The following is a 19,027-nucleotide window of genomic DNA, read 5'->3' as shown; positions in this document are numbered from 1 at the left end:
CTTCAGCTTTTTGTGCTGCTGCTGCTTTTCGGCCGTATGATTTTGATTCCATGTCGCGTCGCGTCGCAGTCGCAGTCGCGAGGCGTGTCTGACGTTCTGTTGGCTACTAACACGGCACGCACGCGATATTTGTTGTTGCTGTTGTTGATGCCAGCCCAATATTAGCTGGTATTAGCACTATGCGATCAATGCACTGAAATCCACACGTGCTTACTCGATTAATTTTTTTTTCAATTTTATGAATAATTTTTACGCACTACAATTGAACACACTCGTACAGAACGCAAATAATATACGCGACCGACCGACCGACGAGTGCAGCGCAAGAACAAATACAAATACAATGCGCGCACCTACATTTTTTAACCAGGTTTCTTGTACTCAAATGGCGCTGTTAAATGGCATGTTGAGAAAATGTTGCCAAATTATGAGTAATGTTTGGGCACATGTTGCTTACTGAACATTGTTGCTTGCGAGTTTTTTATTCTATAAACCAATTTTGTCTTTGCTTCCCATTGGCATATGTTTCAAATCAAACGGTATTATATGATAACTATGCTAGCAAATACTTTTGCTGCCTTAAAATGTTGCTAGTTCAAATGCTTATTGGCATTCAAAATGTTAACAAAAGCCGCTGTTATGCTCAGTTGGGAATGTTAGCAGCAATCGATATGCGTAAGCAACCTTAACACTTGCTCGATTATTGCCTAAGCAGCTGTTCAGCTCTTAGCGTTGCCAACTGAATTGAGTGGTAAGTGTAAAGTTAAGTGTGACCAATGAAATTGCTACTTTGCTTTTTGCCATTCAATTTTTATTCAAAAATGTTTTCAGATTTGTACAATTATTATTCGTAATGGTAAAAATACAAAATATTCAAGTTCTCTGTAATAATTTTAGTTAAGGTAGGAAAACAGTTTAAAAATAAACCCAAATTATTGCACTCGAATATAAAATAAATAACATAATTAAGTATATATAGATTATAGGTTTACAAATTGTTTTGTTTCTGTTCTGAGAGTTTAGGATTTCAATATTTCTAGACGACTTCTCTTTCGCTCAATGTGTATAAATTGCAAACTAGTTTTAAATATATATATTATTTCGATTCGTATTTTTATTGTAAATTTCTTTATAATTTCCTGCTAAGATCCGCAGCAGTTAGATTTAGTTTCGTTCTGTGAAAGGAAAAAAATACATTAGACACGAATAATACAATTATTATTTAGAACATTTTAACTAACGTTAAACAACAAATAAACTAATTGATAACTAGAACACAACGAACTACAGGCGGCAGCTAAATAAAAAATTTAATGGAAACCGTAAACGAAATTAAAGTTAATTAAAAAAAAAAATAAAATAACAAAAATATTTCATTTAACAGTAAAAATAAACTATTTAAAAATTAACCATTCTCGTTAATATGAAAAATCGTTTTTCAAGCGAAAAGTCGAAACAAATCGAGTGATAAATTTATCGATAAACAGAAAGTAAAATTGGTTTTTTGGGCTGTTATTTAAAAAGCTGTTACTGTAAATTGTTAACTGTTAACTGGAACGTTAGCATGCGTGCAGCTGCAGTTCTTACCCATTGTCCAAAATTAGTGAACGGTAACGGAAGTTCTGAATAATTGGCCTAAAAAATATTCTTTCTGCTCTCTAAATATTTCGCTTGAATGTTGAACATAAACTGATATTGACGTCAAAATATATTGTGTTTTATTAGTTACTTATGCTGATGCTGCTGCTGCTGCTCTTCTTATTGTGAAACATTATTTTTATATAATTGTGCGCTTAAAATCTTACTGATCAATCAACATCCTGTGTCCATGTTTCGAGTGAAATAGAAAAATGTGTGAAATTATGTTAGAAAACTGTGTGAAAACAAAAATGAAGTAAGATTTATGCATGTGTGTGTTTGCTTTAGTTAATGGTAGTTTATGTGTGTGAGCTTCAACGGCTGTGTTTCATGGTGTCCATGTGAGCATTTGCATGCATGCTTGCTTATATGTGTGTGTGTGTTTGTGATACGTGTGCTTTGATGCTTGTGAATGTGTGCTACACGCACACAAGCGGCTGTTTGTGGGTTTGTGTAAGTGTGTGTGATCGATGCATGTAAAGAAAGCTGAGTAAACTGCAAATGCAGTAGACGATACATACATGTGTGTGCGTGTATATGTGTGTATATGTGTGTATTGCTTAATCTATAGTAAGAAAGCGACGGCATTAGAGTAGGACACGCGTAAAAAGGATGCGCAATAATAGTAAATATATTAAAGCCGCTGAATAATGTATAAATATATTCGAATTCAGACTAAGGAACTCTGCTATAATAAAATAAAGTCGTAATTTCGAATTAAATCAAATTTTGACGTCAAAACTCAAAAAGAAAAAAATATAAAAATTAAGTAAAAGAAACGCAAATTTATAATGACAGAATTGCAAATAAAATGTTATAAATATTCAAGAGCAATTAAGCGGACAATTACAATAGATATAGAGATAGAAACAGATAAAGAATATTATTCGATGTTAAGTATTTCATATTGGCTATTTAAGTGTAAGTTATGTTAACTATAGAGTCAAATCTCGCTCTGTGAGTACCGGATATGAGGTTCTAAATTGTCAATTGAGCAGGTCAAGGAAACGTTTGTTCGCGTGTGTTTGTGTGTGTGTGTGTATTTAAAAGAAGAGAGAAATAAAGAACGAAAAACAATAAATTAGTATTTCAATTACTAAAGCCAACCACCGTATATAAACGATATATATATATAAATATTGATATATTGATATATTGATATATTAGAGTGAAATGTCAGCGATCGGAAATTGAAATGATAAACTTACAGTTCCATAGAGAGCACCGTGGGATTGGGACACGCCTGTGGAGCACGGACGTGACATTGCTTGTGACATATCAATTGGCAGTCGCGACACTCGTAGCCTTGCTTGCCCGGCCGCCTGGGTATGGACTTCATACAGATCGAGCACTGTAAGCCACCTCTGCAGATCAAAAGGAAAAGATGTTACGTCAGAGCAGGAAGCTTACAGATGGATACTCTCTAAGTCATCTCTGTTACTCTCTCACTTTAATCTCTCTCATTCCGCTCTCTTTTTAACTCTAATCACTGTTTTCGCTAGTCTTTAATTGTCTACTCTCTCCCTCCCACTTTTGTCTTCCTAATTCGTCTCTCTCTTTTTTGCTCCGCTCTCCCACTACTTTATTTACTTTATTTAGAGTAAAAGTACTCTCTCTATCTCTCTGCCTCTGTCTTTTATCACTTCCCGTTATTAGACCGCTCTTTTATACTCATCTTTCCCTCTCTCTCCTTTCACACTATCTCGCTTACTCCACTCCGATACGCACTCCTCTCTCACTCTCTCCTTGACTTACCCGCTCAGATGCTTGGCTATGAAGGTGTGATCGTTGTAGATGTGCAGTTTGGTGCCCTTGCGACGCCAGCGAGGCCTCTGTGCAATGGCCAGTGGCACAATGAAATGCCTGGAAGCAGATTTAAAACAATTAATAAATCAATCACAATTAGGAAATGAACTTTAGTCGGGAGTATCCGACTTGGAGATATGCTGATACTTGAGCAGAATCCAGAAAGCAAATGCTCTTGAGCATAAAATCGATTTTAATCGAGGTAAGGGTACTTAAAAAGCTATCGATAATTTGAAGGCTTGATTTGCGCATTATAGAACAGAAACTGAGTAAACTATTCTTCTTTTTGAGTTTGTTGTATTCACGCCAAAGGACGAATGGACAAATCGGCCTTCTACATAGATTCTCTAGTTAAATCTAGAATTGTGTTAATGCTAACCGCTTAACGCCATTCTCCACAGTTTCCAGGACCAAGGTGGATGCCTCGTGCACGTAGGTCTTGTTGCTTGCCGAGGAGAACCCGGAGATGGCTGAGGATTCTGAAATTGAAGAGCGTCGTGAGTGGTCGGTGATGGAGGTGCCAATGCCCATGCGGGGTCCTTCAATTGCAAGTTGTTGTTGTTGTTGTTGTTGTGTTGTTATTGTTGCGGTTATATATATTTATAGATATAATGAGATCCACACACACCAAACACCCGAATACACCCAAATATATATGAAAATAAATAAATATAAAAAAACATAATTTAAACCAAGTGAACAAAAAATTTTAAATAAGGGAAATAATTTATAAATAAACAGGTGTGTGTGTGTGTGTGTGTGTGTGTGTGTGTGTGTGTAAGACACATATTAGATACATTGAAGGTATTGAAGACAAGATACATACAAATTTTTATGTTAAGGTGCGGGAAACAGTTTGCGTTAGCGTTATTCGAAAAAGGGAGAGAGAAGTAGAATAAAGTACAGTTAAAGGACATAACATAATAACGACTAGGAGATATATATATATATGATATGTGATAGATAGATATGAGATATATAGATGATACTTAGAGTCTTTGAATATGCTACGAAATTAATATCAGATGAGGCGAAACTCTACTGAAAATCTAACTATATTTTGTCTGCTAGTAATACACATAATATAATATTATATATTAAAGATATTATTATTATTATATTATATATATTACTAAAAGTCTTTTTATGCTCATGAGAAACCATATATACATTGATTCTATAGCTTGATAATATTACTATTATTTTATATACATTTAGAAGTATTTTTTAGTATTTCCTTTTTGAATAAATTAATTGAATACTTTACTAATAACTATGACATTTTTTTAATATTTTATAAGATTTTGTTTTTATTTTCTATTTATTATAAAAAAATGCTTTCATTGTTATTTTGCTAAAAATTTGCAAATGACTCAAAATGCAAAATTGATAAAAATATTTAAATAAGATAATAATTAATATCACATATATTTAACCAATAATATTTTAATATTTATTTAACTGTGTTTACTTTCAATTATTTATTTTTTAAATTTTTTAAATATTCAATTTAGTTTTTCTTGCATTTTCTATGCCGTTTCATCATTAATTATTTTTATATATTTTAAATATATTTTTTGTGTTTAAAATTTTAAAATTTTGTTACTTTTCTATAGGTTTTTTATGCGATTTGGCTCATTAATTAAGCCTACACTAAGTTTAAAAATATTTAAATCATATACATGCTTTATGGAATTTTTGAAAACATTTTCAAACGTTTTTCCACACTTGATAAACATGCTTTAGTGCCAAAGTTAGATACGATCTAATGTCAATGTTCATTAGTGAGCTGAGTGTGTGTGTGCGTGGGTGTGTATATGCATGTGTGTGTGTGCGTGATGTTGTGAAATGGACTTTGGGGTAATTACCAAGTGAATTGCTTTTAGACAGAGTGGCACGATCGACAGATAATGAACGGGAAGATTCACCATTGAGGGTTCCAGTGGCTGTTCGAGTGAGTCCTGTGGCTCTTGTTGTTGTATTGTTGGCTGATTGTGAATTATGGTTGTTGTTATTGGGCTGATCGGCCGATAGGGTGCGGGTTTTAGAACGACTGAGACGCTTCTTGAGGGTGCCAAAGAAATTACGTTTTTTGCTGCGACCACGATCATCCAGATCCAAGCCCGACTGCTGCTGCTGCTGCTGCTGCACGCTCGAGTACGGCGTAGAGGCGCCATTGCGAGGCAAACTGTTCGAGTTGTAGGCGCTGCCGCTGCCATTGGACTGGCCGGTGAGATTGTTTGTGCCATTTAAGCTGTAGTTGTTGTGATAGCCGCTGCCATTCGGCGAGGAGGCGGCATTCGGCTGGCCAAACTGCGGAAGGAAGCGTGTTTAGAATTGAAGCTGGCCCCGACGAGAAGGCTGAACTGAACTAAGGTGCGCATGCCATGCCTTTTGCAAATAGAAATGACTTTGGTCAACTCTCACGTGCTACTCACCTCGGCTGTGGACTCCTCGTTGGTGTTACCTGTGTTACCTGACGTATTGGGCGACTCGCTGGCTGGACTATCCACCAGATCGATCGAGGTCGAGCTGGCCGCCTCATTGGCAGCCCGCTCGAATGCCTGGGCCACGGCCTGGTCGAGCTCAGTGGGCGATGCTTTTTCGGTCACCTCGAGCTGGCCATCTTTGTTCAACTCGACCTGGCGACCGGCGGCGATTTGGTGTTGGGTTAGATAAGCGCGGGGTTAGGCAAAACGATCAATAAACAGAACGAGAAACATTTTTTCAGATTAGCTCAACTTGGACGCTACATATGTATGAATGGATGTACGCCTCTGGATGGCTGATTAGCACATAATTAAGAGATGGAAAGTCTCAACTCAAAAAAAAAAAAAAAATAGAGCAAAAGAAACTTAAAAACCGGGCTGAAGACGGGCGCAGAAGTTACCTTAAATGCATGTGGATTGGTCGAGTTCTGCGGGAAATGAAATGAAAAGAAAAGAAATGGCCAAAACGGAAAAGTTATAAATTATAAAAGGAAAAGAGAGAACTAAAGAAATGACAGATCTGGGCGGAGCTGCGAAAGGCGATGACTCACCCGTTGCACGCTGTGTATGATCAGGGTGCTCTTGCTGGGCTGGCCGCCGGCGCTGGAGCCGGCGAGTGTGCCATCCTGCAGAGCACGGACCGCTGCATCAGCCAGATCGGCGCCGTTGCGTATGTGCTCGTTGATGGCAGGCGTGCTCAGGCGCAGGGCTTCCTTCAGGCGGTTGGGACGCGCGTTGGCTGGAATCTCGGCGCCCTCGATGAAGACAAAGTCGACGGTTATGGCGCCCGCAACGGGCTGCGTTTCGTAGGGGCGTGGCTGCAGTTGCAGCACCTGGCTGGAGGCGGGCCCCACGGCCAGCTCGTCAATGCCGACGAGGCCGAGGCCAAGGAACTTGGGCGGATCCGATGCAATCACTGGATGGTCATAGACTTCAAAGAGTATTTCAGCCGACTGCGGGGAGAGTTCGCTGAAAAGACGAGCAGAGGAATAAGTAAGGAACATATTTGAAGATCAGCATGATGGACCTACAATAGGAAATGCTCATCCCAGTAGGGTTTGCTGCCTCGCTGAGTGCCCGTCTGGTTCTTCTGCGCCGGCTCATCCATCTCGATGACCACGTATGGCTCGTGGGCATCTTTTAGTCCGTCGCCTTTGACGATCTTCACGAGCAGTCGACGACCGGATACCATGTGCTGGGAGTCGCGCAGCATGCCAGAGCCCAGATGCTCCATGTTGTGCTGTGTGTGGGCCGAGCATGCAAGTGAGCGAGTGATAATGAATGAATTAACAGACTTGAATTGACTCAAAGAGAAAGAGAGAGAGAGAAACTTAGAGCTGAAGCTGAAGCTTATGAAATTCGCCTTTGATCGAATCGGAGGGGAACTTAAGGGATTTATATATATATATATATTTAGTAATTGTAATAATATTGAAAGTATTGATTGCCCTGAAAAGAGAGAGCGCAAAAGAGAGAGAGAGAGAGAGAGAGAAAACTTTAACTTGAGCCCGCGTGAATGGTCAACAGAGACAGAAAAGGCGAATTTCATAAACAGAACGTGAACAGTGGACAATCGGGTAACTTGTGGATAGATACAAGATTGTGTGTTCTTTGGTGTTGGCGTTAGAACAATGAGAAGTGTTGTCTTTCATTGTCTGTGTGGTGTTGGAGAGTTTAGTGGGAGACAACACTGTACAGTCAGTCGTCTGTGTAATGCGCTAGAGGAAACTGAATAGACGAGAAGAACACGCAACACAGAACACGCTTCTCACTGCCCTCTACACGCTCTCACCGCCAGCGAATCATAGTGCACGGGATAGATTACGGGCAAGTCCAAGGGCTCCACTTCGGCGCGCGGGCAGGTCGAGTAGATGGAGAAGTCAACCGGATAGACGGTGTCACGCAGCGCCGTCGTCAATATGTCACTGATGACCGTCTGCAGCTGCTGCTCATCCTGATCCATGGCCTTGATGGCGCCCACACTGTTCATGGCAATGCGCACCTGTACAGAATGCAATCAAAGTTAGTTCAACGTTGCCAAAACACAATACAGTTATATATATATATATATATATCTTCATATAGCACTTACGTCCGGATAGCCGTCGACACGCATCTCACCCTTCAGCGTATTGTAGTTGATGGGTATGGACATGCGTGCACGGAATCGCGACACGGTGACCTTGTAATGCGAGGTCTCCACCTTGCCCGACTTCTGCCTGAACGTCTTCACCTGCAGCACAGGCATCGCATCGCAGTCGAAGGTGATGAGCTGCAAGGAGTAAGACCCCAATTAGCATGGACAGACAATTTATTATGCGCCCTCCACTCACCATTTCAGCGGGATTCTGCTCCTCGCAATTGCAAAATATGTTGTTTAGGGCCGGCGCTGGACTGTCGGGCAGTACGCGCACCACCTCAACTGCTACGCCATGCTGGAAATGGAAATGGAATGTTATCGATAACTTTGAATATCACAGTTACAACAATGTCTATCGATTTCTTACACGACTTGATAAGCTTAACGGTTGTATTTCCTTGTAAAACTTAAACACTTTTATGCAACTATTTTTGCTTGTTTAATTAATCGATTATCGATTAGACTTTAATCGATAACTTTATATGTAAAAGAATCTGCACTAGCTGTATTAGAGCACAAGGCTCTGCTTTAGCAGATATTTTCATAAAACTCTTGCTATGTATCGATATTTATCTACATTTATCGATATTTTTATCGATATATTATAAATAATTGTATCATCTCAAGCTATAATCTAGCTATGTATACTTATAGAACATATAATGCATATCGATATTGATCGATGCTTACTTGTTATCGATAACTTTAAATGAAAATTTAACTGTGTCAACTTAAATACAGCTTGAAAGATATAATGTAGCAATAAGCAATGTAATCTTGCCATAGAATCGATGACGCTTGTCAATATTTATCGGTTTGTTGGGTATCTAATCAATATGCCACAGTTTACTCAGTTTACTCATATAACTTTATAGCCTACAAGTAAAAAGTCGGCTAATAAAAGGTCTTAAAATAGATGACTACTATAAATATTAATGGACTTTCAAAAGTTGCCGTTATCGATAAGTTAAAAGAAGCAATATATGATTATTATACTGAAATATAGTATAAGATATAATCATATTTAATGTTTTATGGGAGCATATAATAATCACTCGCAATCTGAAGCCCGAAGGATGCAGCCTTGATGTGCTGTTAATGCTAACCTTAGCGGCTGCCCCGCGCTCTGGAAACCTGTTTCAGGCTGTTTCTGGTTTTAGCGACATTACGTAAGCGACGCTTTTAAAGAAGTAGCTCAGGCGAATGTGAGCGGAATACAGCAGAGGCAGAGCAGTCATAAGGCTGCGAGTGAGTGACTAACATTATAAAACGCACAACTCACAAATAAAATGCTGACCTTGGCCTACGTTCGGGGAGCGACGTCGATAAAGAAAACAAAAAGCGACGCAAGCTGTGCGCTCAAAACGCGTTTCTACGCCGGTTACGGCTGACTGGCTGAGCGACTGAGCTTAGCCAAGTAAAAGGCTAAACAAAGTTTGTTTTTTTTTTTGTGATTTCAAGTTGAAAGTCGAGGCCACGTAACCAGAACAGGGTTCAATGCACGCTCTCAAACTGGGGGAGAGCAAAGCCATCCCAATGACATCACAGCGCGACGACGTCGATGATGTCAAAGCTGGCGCGGCTGATGTCACTGTACTCACCTCCTCGACGGATTTGCGCAGCGTGTCGTTTATCGCTATCACCCAGGACATGAGCAGTTCGTTGACTATAACTAGATCGCTGTACAGCCAGCGGAACACTTGGCTGGTCCATGTGACGGAGCTCTGCAAGGGAAACATTTGAATGGCGTCTGAGATCAGCGGCAGCCGTGACTTCACCTACCGTTTCTGGTCCAACCACATTTGAGGGCGGCGGCACGTAGCGCTTTTTGCGATTCTCTGGCCCCGTGGAGCTCTGGCGCACGACACGGCGACGCGGTCCGGCTGCAGCGCCGCCCATCGGCGAGGCTGTGGAACGTCCGCGTCCCGCTGACCCAGCGCCGCCGCCGCCGGTCAGTGGCTTGGATAAATCTTCTACTTTACTCTTGGTGGCCAGCAGATCGCGTGGCTCAGACAGTCGCTTCTCCGTCTTCGCGGCGCCGCCTGGAGCAACGCTGCTCTGCCGACTGTTGCCGGCACTGGAGACGGCGGCGGCATTGGCGCCCTTATTGAGATACTTGTGGTAGAGCAGCTTGCACAGCCAAACGGAGAAGAGGGCCAGCACGGCCCACAAGAATATGAACATTGCTAAGGAGTCCATTGTTAAGTCGCCAAGTCCCTCGAATGAACAAATATAGTCATCGATTTGATCTGCTAGGTCCATAGTTTAGCAGAGCATGGCGCAGGTCCAGCGGGTCGACGGCATCGTTATGATTACACAGTCTGAAATTCGAAGTGGATCAGTTAGTAATTCGAAACAGTTGGCCCACATATGTATAGTTGGCTATATACACACAAGTGTGTGTGTGTGTGTGTGCGTGTGTTTGTGTATGCAACAACAAGCGCCACTGGCTCGGGGATCTCGACGATCTCGGCGATCTCTATAGCCAGTATAGCCATGTTCTATTTATAGAACTTTCAACATTTTTTCATTAGAAAATATGAAAAAGCTTTCCACTCACAGCTAAAACGGAAAATTATTTAAATGTTTCACAAAAACGCACTCGAAACTGAATAAAAATTAAGCAAAATATTTATTTTTTATTTATTTGTATATCAATTTTATATATTTGGCAAAAAGAATAAGGCAAAAAGCACGTCAAATAAGGAGGAAGAAAACTCAAATGAAAAACGTTTTGTTCTAAAACCGAACCGAAATGAAACTGAACACAATTCGCAGGCCCCCAACGTGTGTATCCCACATCGGGAATTAAGGTGGCAAAGCTATTAATGCGCCGACGCACAGAGCTAGCCAGCGAGACAGAGAGAGAGAGAGAGAGAGAGAGAGAGAGAAAGGAAGAGAGCGAGAGAGAGATGCAGAGACACAGAGAATGCCTCGCACTGGAGCAGAAGGCAGGCAACTATTGACGTCATAACTTTTTGAGGTCGCGACGTGCTCGAAGAACGAAGGAAACAACAAAACAAAACAAAAATTAAGAAAAATAAAACAAGTTTAGCTGCAAAGCGCCGAATGCTGAATGCGCTAACAGCCACATAAGCTGACCAAACAAGAGCGATAACATTTGAGATAACGATATTTCGGCAACTGTTTAAGTTATCGATAACATTTAGCTGTGGAAATGTTAAGTTGTATTTGCCATTTGATTGAGTATTGTTTTATGTTTGCTCAGCATGTGTAAATATTTAATAAATATTAATGTTTGGTTGAACCAAATTTGATATAAATTTCGATTATCAATTTGACTTCAGTGCGTTGCACAGCTAAAAGCGTTGACAGTCTCAGAAGTCTTTTGTAACTTAAGCTAACATACAGATAGAGTTTTGCTATAAACATTTGTGTCTTCTATAATCAGTCTTCAAAAAAACCCTGTCAAGTCAATCTGGCACAGAGTCATGCAGCATTGAGTCTGAAGCGCTAAGAGCAATGCTGAAAAGACTATTGGAAAATCTGCATATATCATACAAAATGGCATTAATGCAGCTTCCACATGAAATCATAATCAATAGAATATCTCATCAAGTTTCTCACTTACTGCCATTTCTTTTGCGCTTGCTCTTAATGGGTCAAATAAAAATTTATGGAAAAAGAAAAAATCTTTTTTCGCTCAAATTTTTCTGCGTCACAAAATGAATGACAAAATCATAATGCTCTTAAAGGAGTAGAATTAGCATGCGCCTATTGTATGTAAATAAATAAATACATACATAAGTTCACATTCGGCAAACACAAAAAGAAATGACGTAAGACTTCTTTGGTAGCAAAGCAAAGCAGCAATTCCTAATTGCCAGCCCTTTAAGGCGCTTTCTATTAAAGCTGCAACATTGAATCAAATAATCAATTAATAATATTGTGAAATGCAAATTCAATTCAAGCCCAGGCAGGCCGAGGCTGGCGCAAGCTGAGCGCTTATTTGGCACACGTTGCAGTTAATGTTTAAACAATTGCCAGTTGTTGAATATCTTGGCTAACGAATCGACCCATTGGCCATTAGCTGTTTGTTCGGCAAGTGCCACAAAGATATATATCTATAGCTGCGCCTGGAATCTGATTCATGTCATTTGCGAATAGCTTCCGAATGGAAAATCAGAGATACTTTTGCATACATATAGAACCATATATATGTGCAATATAAATACACCGCTGTACACACGTATGTGTACACTTGCATATACGTCTGCTTGGCTGCTCTTACTGCGCCGTTGACTTTGACTTAACGGCTCGTCTATTGACCCCACTGTGCCACGAGGGGCGGGCAGCTCTTGCGAGAGCAACAAGTATTCGTGGATATTTTAAGCATAGAACAAAAGCAAAACAGAAAAAAGGCAACGCCAAACAAGTGAAGAATGAAAATACCGAACGCATCTTTCGCTGCTGAGCGTTGTAGCACAGTGGGGCAAAGCACTGACAGAAATATCAATTTTTATATTTTTATTTGTTTTACTCTTAATTTTATATATTTTTATATATTATTTTTTAAATTAAAAATAATAAAAAAATATATTAAATAAGTTTACTCAGCAATTATCAAATTTTTTAACAACAACAACGGAGCTGTGCGGCCCACTGTGCCGCTGCTCGCGCAAACTGCTGCCAACAGAATTTACAAGTGTTAACAATGAACAAATGTTCTTCATTGTTTGTTAGGGAAACGCCGGCGGTGCGATGCCACCAGATTTTTCCCAATTCATCAGCAACATATATATGTAAATATAAGTATATATATATATATATATTATATAAATATACAGCCCAGAAATGAACATTTAAACAGAGAAATGTGAATAGAGTTAAGTTTGTAAAAGAGAATGAATAGGTAAATGGCAAAATAATTACATTTTATGCATTTTTGTCAAATTTTAAAAACAAAAAGGCAATTCTTAAACAGAACTAATATGCATTAGATTTACATTTAATTAAATTATATATAAACATTTGGGATTCAATGAGAGAATGCATGAATGAATGCTAAATTGTTAAACTTTTTTGCCAAATTAAAAAAAAAAAAGAAAAACAAGAAAAAAAATCTTAAATAAATTGAGTATAAATAATTTAATAATTTATATAATTTGTAAATTTATAATTTAATAAATTTTAAATATTTATGTAAATATTAATTAATTGGCATAAATTAAAATAAAACTAATTTTGACAATTTTAAAGGGTAGAAAATATCTTGTAGATGAATTGGAATTTAATAAACGTTTGCTAATTAATTACATTAAATAAAATAGCAAATTGTAGGTTTCAAATAGATAAATATTAATAAATAAATTTTAAAAATGTTTGATATATATGAATAAATAAATTTTAAAAATGTTTGATAAATATGAATAAATAAATTTTAAAAATGTTTGATAAATATGAATAAATAAATTTTAAAAATGTTTGCAAATTTTTAGAGGGTCAAAAACAGTTGTATAAGTAAGGTTTAAGCAGCTTTAGAATAAAAATCATTTTAAAAAATTAAAAACGAAACCAAAAAACTCCTGAACACATTTAATAAATGAATTATAATTTCATATAATATAATATAAATAATGTACAAATTGTGGCAAATTTAATAATTTCAATTTTAGATATGTTCACGAACCTGAAATTGACATAATAAAATTTCTTGCAATTTTAATTAAATGAAATGTTTTATGAACAGTTGAGGATCTGCAACAAGTTGGCAAGAGACACGAGCTCCATGGTTCGTGTTTCCCGTTTTTAATTGCGCGAAAAACCGCTAGGCAGGTCATAAGCAACTGTTTTAATGGGCTGCAGCTGGGGCTGGAGCTCTCATGGAGTTGCGATCACTCATTACGCCATCTGAATATGGCGCAGTAATTAAATAATGAGAACAAGAACAGCTGCTGATCTGGCCCGTTAAGGTCTAGCGAGTGCAGCAAATTCATTGCAGAGCCCTTTAGCTACTTTAGCTCATTAAGTGCACAAGCGAATTGCGAATTGCGAACTGCGAATTCTTTGGCCTCTAAAAATAGAGATTCAGTAAGACGATATGGCTGACCGCAGAGCCAACCGGCAAGGCCACCCCAGAGTGAAGTGCTCAAAGTGTTAGCAATTTATATTAATTGATTAGCCAATAACGTGATGCGAATGGTAAGTGCCTTACAGATGACAATCCAGCCAATATCTAAAAGAACTAGGCCTGATATCATACACTAAAGACTCTGCCAGACTCTATCTTATCTGCGAAAGTTTATCAGTAAACGTTAGCGCCATTAGCGTTCTTTTACCGAATGGGTCAACAAAATTCATATGAATTGTAGCCGAAGCACACGTGCTGATGTCATTTGAACGAGCTTTGAATATTTGTTTTCAATTGAGAGGACGTCATCGTAAACAAATGGGTGTTGTCTAGCTGCAAAGAATGTGAAATCTCACACAGACAGAGCTGAAGAGCACGGCGAGTGCCTGAGTTGTGATTCAATGCCACGAAGAGGCTTCTCAATAGGTCTGCTTATCAGCGCATTTCGCAAATATGTCTAGTACAAGTATTAAAGTTGATTGACGGCTGCGGCAGTCATAAATACTAGCCGCAATTGCTGTTCAATTCAACTCTAAAACTGGCAATAATTAGCGGCATGCGAGCTTTATTTATAAACAAATCAAGCTGACCTTTAGCTCGCTCACTCTCCCGTTCCCGCGCTCTCTCTCTCATGGCCATTGGAGCTTGAAATCTTCAAGTTTGGTTAGATCTCGTCATCATTATCAGCAGCAACGGAAATGGCGCATATATAGCTGTGTCCCACATGGCGTATGCGCATTGCGTGCCCACAGCTAATGAGTCGTGCATTACGCATACGCACTGTTGCCGCATAATTGGGAAATGGCTAATTATTATGAAAGTATGTCTTTATTTTGGCCAAGTTATGAGCCACCCAATGACCCAGTCGCACAATTGTTGTGTAAGCAAAGTTCAAGTTGCTGCTGCTGCTGCTGCTGCTGCTCGTTTGCTTGCGAGCAAAGTTCAGCTGCAAAGTTCACACAGCTTTCGCAGCTAGTTTTCGCTGTTGTCTCTGTTTATCGATTGCCAGGATAGACTTTGAAGTAGCTGCAAGTTGACAATGTTGGCTATACAGTTGTGTTCATAGAAATAGTAGCGACTTGGAAGATACTTTTTTCTTTATTTATGTATATATATATATATTTATATATTTATATGGCCAGAGTATTTAGTATTCAAGCATATCTTTTGTTGTTTTCGATATTCGATTGCTGTTTTAATATTGATTTTTGGCTTTGGCGACACACAAGGCTAGCCCCAAAAAGCGAGAGCTCGCGTCAAGCCCCAAGCTGACATCAGTCGAAAATATTTGCCAAACAGCTGGTGTTTTGTGTTTGTGTGTCGCTTGTGTGTCTGTTTGTTTGTTTGTTTGCCAGCAATTTGTTTGGCTGCCTACCGAAATACTAGCTCCAAGAAAGGTATTTGAACTGTGAGTTAAATGTTTTGACCGCGTTGTCAGGGCAACGAAAGGGCGAATTGATTTATTAAGAAACATTTACTTATGCATAAGCATAACTCAATATTTTCAGCTGAGGAGACACACTCCAGACTCTTAAAGCAAATGCCGTGACACACTTTTGCCCAAAGAGAGAGAGCGAGCAGGAGAGGGTGTGTGAGCAGAGAGTGAGGACTTCCATTGAAAAGTGGGGTTGCTCTAGTGAATGAGCAAATGCTTAGCTGTTAACCAGATGCGAGGCGTGGCAACTGTTGTCTCAAGAGTAGGGTAGCGTCACGCGTTTAATGTGTTAACGCACGCAGCCAAATAGCTAAACAACTTTTGTGTCTCGCCAAAATGGGGTCGACTTGGCTGCTATCCTGTACTCAAATTTATCTTGTCTTTGAAGTCGAAAAACGCCGCAAATAAAAACATAAATAGCTAAGGCCAGTTCTTCTGCACACGCCCAAATGCCGTGCCCAGTTAACTGTAAGTGGGGTAACTACAATTTGTCTAGGGGTTGCTTCATTTACTCACCATAAAAATCCAAATGTTGTTGTTTTTGTTGTTTTTGTTTGCAGCAATTTGCGTTGTAATTTTGAATATTTGAACACGATGCGCAGTTTTTTTTTAGAGTTTTTTTTTGGAACAAGAAATAGAACACATTTATTATTATTTATTATTATAAATAAAGCAGAAAGTTTTGCTTGCAGCTTGAGGATTGGTTAGTGGCAGTCAAGCAAATGTGTGTGTCTGTGTGTGTGTGTGTGTGCAGTGCAGCTGAGTGTATGCTACTCTTATGTATGTGTGTGTGGGTGTTTAGCAAAAAATAAATACAAAAAAATTGTAGAAGTGGTTGGCAGGAGTGGGCGGTTAGGAAAGTAGCTTGGGCATTGCTTAAGCAAAATGTGGAATGTATATATATAAATATATAATATATATGTAGATATATATATATATACTTAAAGCAGATTGGCGAAAGTTGAAACTTCAGTCTACTCACACTTGAGCCGCAAATGTTTTAGCGCACTTTTAAGTAGTTAAAAAAGTCAATTTTGTATTTGTTTTTTTATTTTAACACTTGCTACAAATTACATAAAAAAAAACACAGAAAACACGAACCAATTTCTAGCTACGTTTCAATTAACTAAAACACAGTCGCTTATTTTCCAAACATATAAAAATATAGCCGTTTAGTATTTGTTATTATTATTATATATTGTTTATTGTTTCTTTTGTGGACAAATTGTGTATATTGTGTTATTATTATTGTTTTTTATTTCGTTGCTGTTCCATTAGTCGACTAGACGTGTGATGAACTTTACAAAAGTCGTAAAATTAACTGAAAGAAATACACATTTTGGTTTAAATTGAACTTGGCTTGGCCCAGAGGCGGTTGCAGGCTAGAGATGGGCGCGTGTTCACTGCACGAATCATCGAATCTTTTAATAATAATAGTATATTTTTAAATTAATCATAAGCACATACACACATACACATATATTCACACTAAGTTTGTTAGCTAAGCCCACATTTCAATACATCAAAACAAAAACTGTAGATAAAGTAATGTTTAAATTCTTTGCAGCTTAGTCCAACATTAAAAATTCTTATTAGTATCGAGGCCAGACCAACATAAAAGTCTTATAAGAATCAAAGCAAGCGCCCAACTCTAGCTTTTAACATATTGTTGGTGTTTTCAATGTCGCGCTGATAAGTTCGACAAACGAAATACAAATTAGGTTGCCCTTAGATCGAAATGTTGACTAGACTCTTGCCAGCACAACTAAGCCATACAAACACACACACACACACAGAAACACGCACACACATATGTACGCATAGGCTTTGAGCCGTTGTTAGAGCGGAACAACATAAACAACAGCCAAGCGCCGGGAGCAGCGAAATGCACAGCTTCATTGACAACTGATTGTCTACACACACACACATGCATAAGTACATGCCAGCATACATGCATTTGTATGTGTGCATTGTTGCTCAGATTATTGTTTACCGCATTTCGGTATTTACAGACAGAATATGTACAAATTGTATTTAATTTTTGCAAAGCTTTCAAATATATATATATATATTTATTTTCTACATATTTTGTCGCTAGCTGCCAAATTTCAACCGCAAGCGATACACACACACACACGCTCACACATACGGGTTCTTGTTGTTGTTGTTACTGCCAGTTCTTGCTCTTTCCTTTTTGCATCGTATTTTGTGGGTGATTCTCTAATAGGTGCAAGCAACAACAAGATTTGCCGCTGTTTTACTGTAGCCCCAAGCATAAACACACGCACGCACACGCACACACACACACGCACGCAACACAGCGCGGCTGAGCTTAGTTTCAATTGGATAGAGAGAGATAATTGTAAATTATGCAGCACTAAATATATATAATGCGTTAATTAATTCGAATTTTTCACTGTAATTTTCATGGATTTCAGTTTGTGGTTTAAAATAGGTAAAATAAAATTCGTGCGCTCGTACCACCCGTTCGCGCTCAGCTGTCCAATAAGACTAACTGCTTGCAAGTCAAAAAGTTCGATAACGATGACTTGCTCCACATTGAACCAGTTCTGTGCCAACACGAACATAGTTCTGTGCACAAATGTTTACGAACTACTTACTGCAAAGGTAACGTTATTTTAGCACGTAAACTAAATATTGTTCTTTGTGCTGTATTAGTTATTATGACTACCTAGAAAATAAATATATTTGCTTAAGTTCTCAAACGTGCATTTATAATCGTTAAGTGCCACACCGCATGCGCAGCTCTAACAAAATTCAGAAAAGCTTTTGATGACATTCATAAGCTAACTGCTACAAAAGTGCAGTGTGTTAACAGCAATTCAAAAAATACCTTTAGAAATTCCCATTATTTTCCGTTAGCCATGCCCAATTTAAAATAAAAGTTATGCTTTTTTATACATACAAACGCTTGTTTATTTCACTTGACGTTCTTTTAAATTTTGCTTATTATGCATTCTATTCCATTCGCTTCCGATACGATATCTGCTTATAACTTATGCCACTTAGAGGTCTAAATGAATCCGTTGCTGATTTTTATTTTGATCTCAAGTCCAGATTTTATTTTACTGCTGCTGCTGCTATTGCTGCCGCTTTCGACTTTTCGAGGCTTCTCTTGTTATATGCTTGTATATTGAATATTTGTTGTATATATAAGTGTATAATATATATATATATATATTTAATTTAATACATAAAAATTACGCGCTTACCACTGCACAAGCCTGATTCACTTTATAATCATCTTGTTTTCTTTTAAAATAGTTGTTTTTGTTTTTGTTGTTTTTGTTGCAGTTTTTTAGCCAATGCAAAGATCATATATAAAAATACAAAAAATCATAACATTTTCATATACACCGCCCCATATACAATACATATAGAACTAGGATTAAATATCTCTAAATCGA

The 19,027-nt window shown here is 38.3% G+C and overlaps 1 protein-coding gene across 19 annotated transcripts; it reads right to left on the bottom strand.

The window, feature by feature from the left end:
* Positions 1-977: 977 nt before the first annotated feature.
* LOC111597922 lies at positions 978-16,674 on the bottom strand. Of its 19 annotated transcripts, XR_003944350.1 has the most exons (16): positions 9,856-10,322; positions 9,675-9,797; positions 8,267-8,368; positions 8,026-8,205; positions 7,726-7,935; positions 6,965-7,173; positions 6,485-6,902; positions 6,335-6,361; positions 5,883-6,086; positions 5,313-5,757; positions 3,824-3,923; positions 3,394-3,501; positions 2,847-3,002; positions 2,604-2,616; positions 1,588-1,820; positions 978-1,175 (listed from the first exon to the last, which is right to left on the bottom strand). XR_003944350.1 is itself a non-coding variant. In XM_023312868.2 (15 exons), the coding sequence occupies exons 1-15, from the start codon at positions 10,270-10,272 to the stop codon at positions 1,143-1,145; spliced, it is 2,745 nt and encodes a 914-aa protein (XP_023168636.2). In that variant the 5' UTR covers positions 10,273-10,322; the 3' UTR covers positions 979-1,142. The 19 variants fall into 19 exon arrangements, 18 of the variants coding, with proteins under 18 accessions (XP_023168642.2, XP_023168636.2, XP_023168643.2 ...); XM_023312868.2 differs by lacking the exon at positions 1,588-1,820 and having other exon boundaries at positions 979-1,175; XM_030225346.1 differs by lacking the exons at positions 978-1,175; positions 1,588-1,820 and adding an exon at positions 16,582-16,674 and having other exon boundaries at positions 2,475-2,616; positions 3,824-3,983.
* Positions 16,675-19,027: the final 2,353 nt, after the last annotated feature.

Source organism: Drosophila hydei, unplaced genomic scaffold, assembly GCF_003285905.1.
Source record: "Drosophila hydei strain 15085-1641.00,03,60 unplaced genomic scaffold, DhydRS2 tig00008130-arrow-arrow-pilon, whole genome shotgun sequence".
NCBI lineage: Eukaryota > Metazoa > Arthropoda > Insecta > Diptera > Drosophilidae > Drosophila > Drosophila hydei.
Note: the sequence above shows the minus strand (reverse complement) of the source record. Positions and strands in the feature narration are given on the sequence as shown.

Bases quoted from the DNA above. Each gene is read 5' to 3' on its own strand.
- LOC111597922 (XM_030225343.1), bottom strand. From the start codon at position 10,335: ATGGACCTAGCAGATCAAATCGATGACTATATTTGTTCATTCGAGGGA. The intron at 7,936-8,025 runs GTAAGTGCTATA...CATTCTGTACAG, and splicing joins GTGTCGACGGCTATCCGGAC to GTGCGCATTGCCATGAACAG. The intron at 7,174-7,725 runs GTGAGAGCGTGT...GCCCACACACAG, and splicing joins TGCACTATGATTCGCTGGCG to CACAACATGGAGCATCTGGG.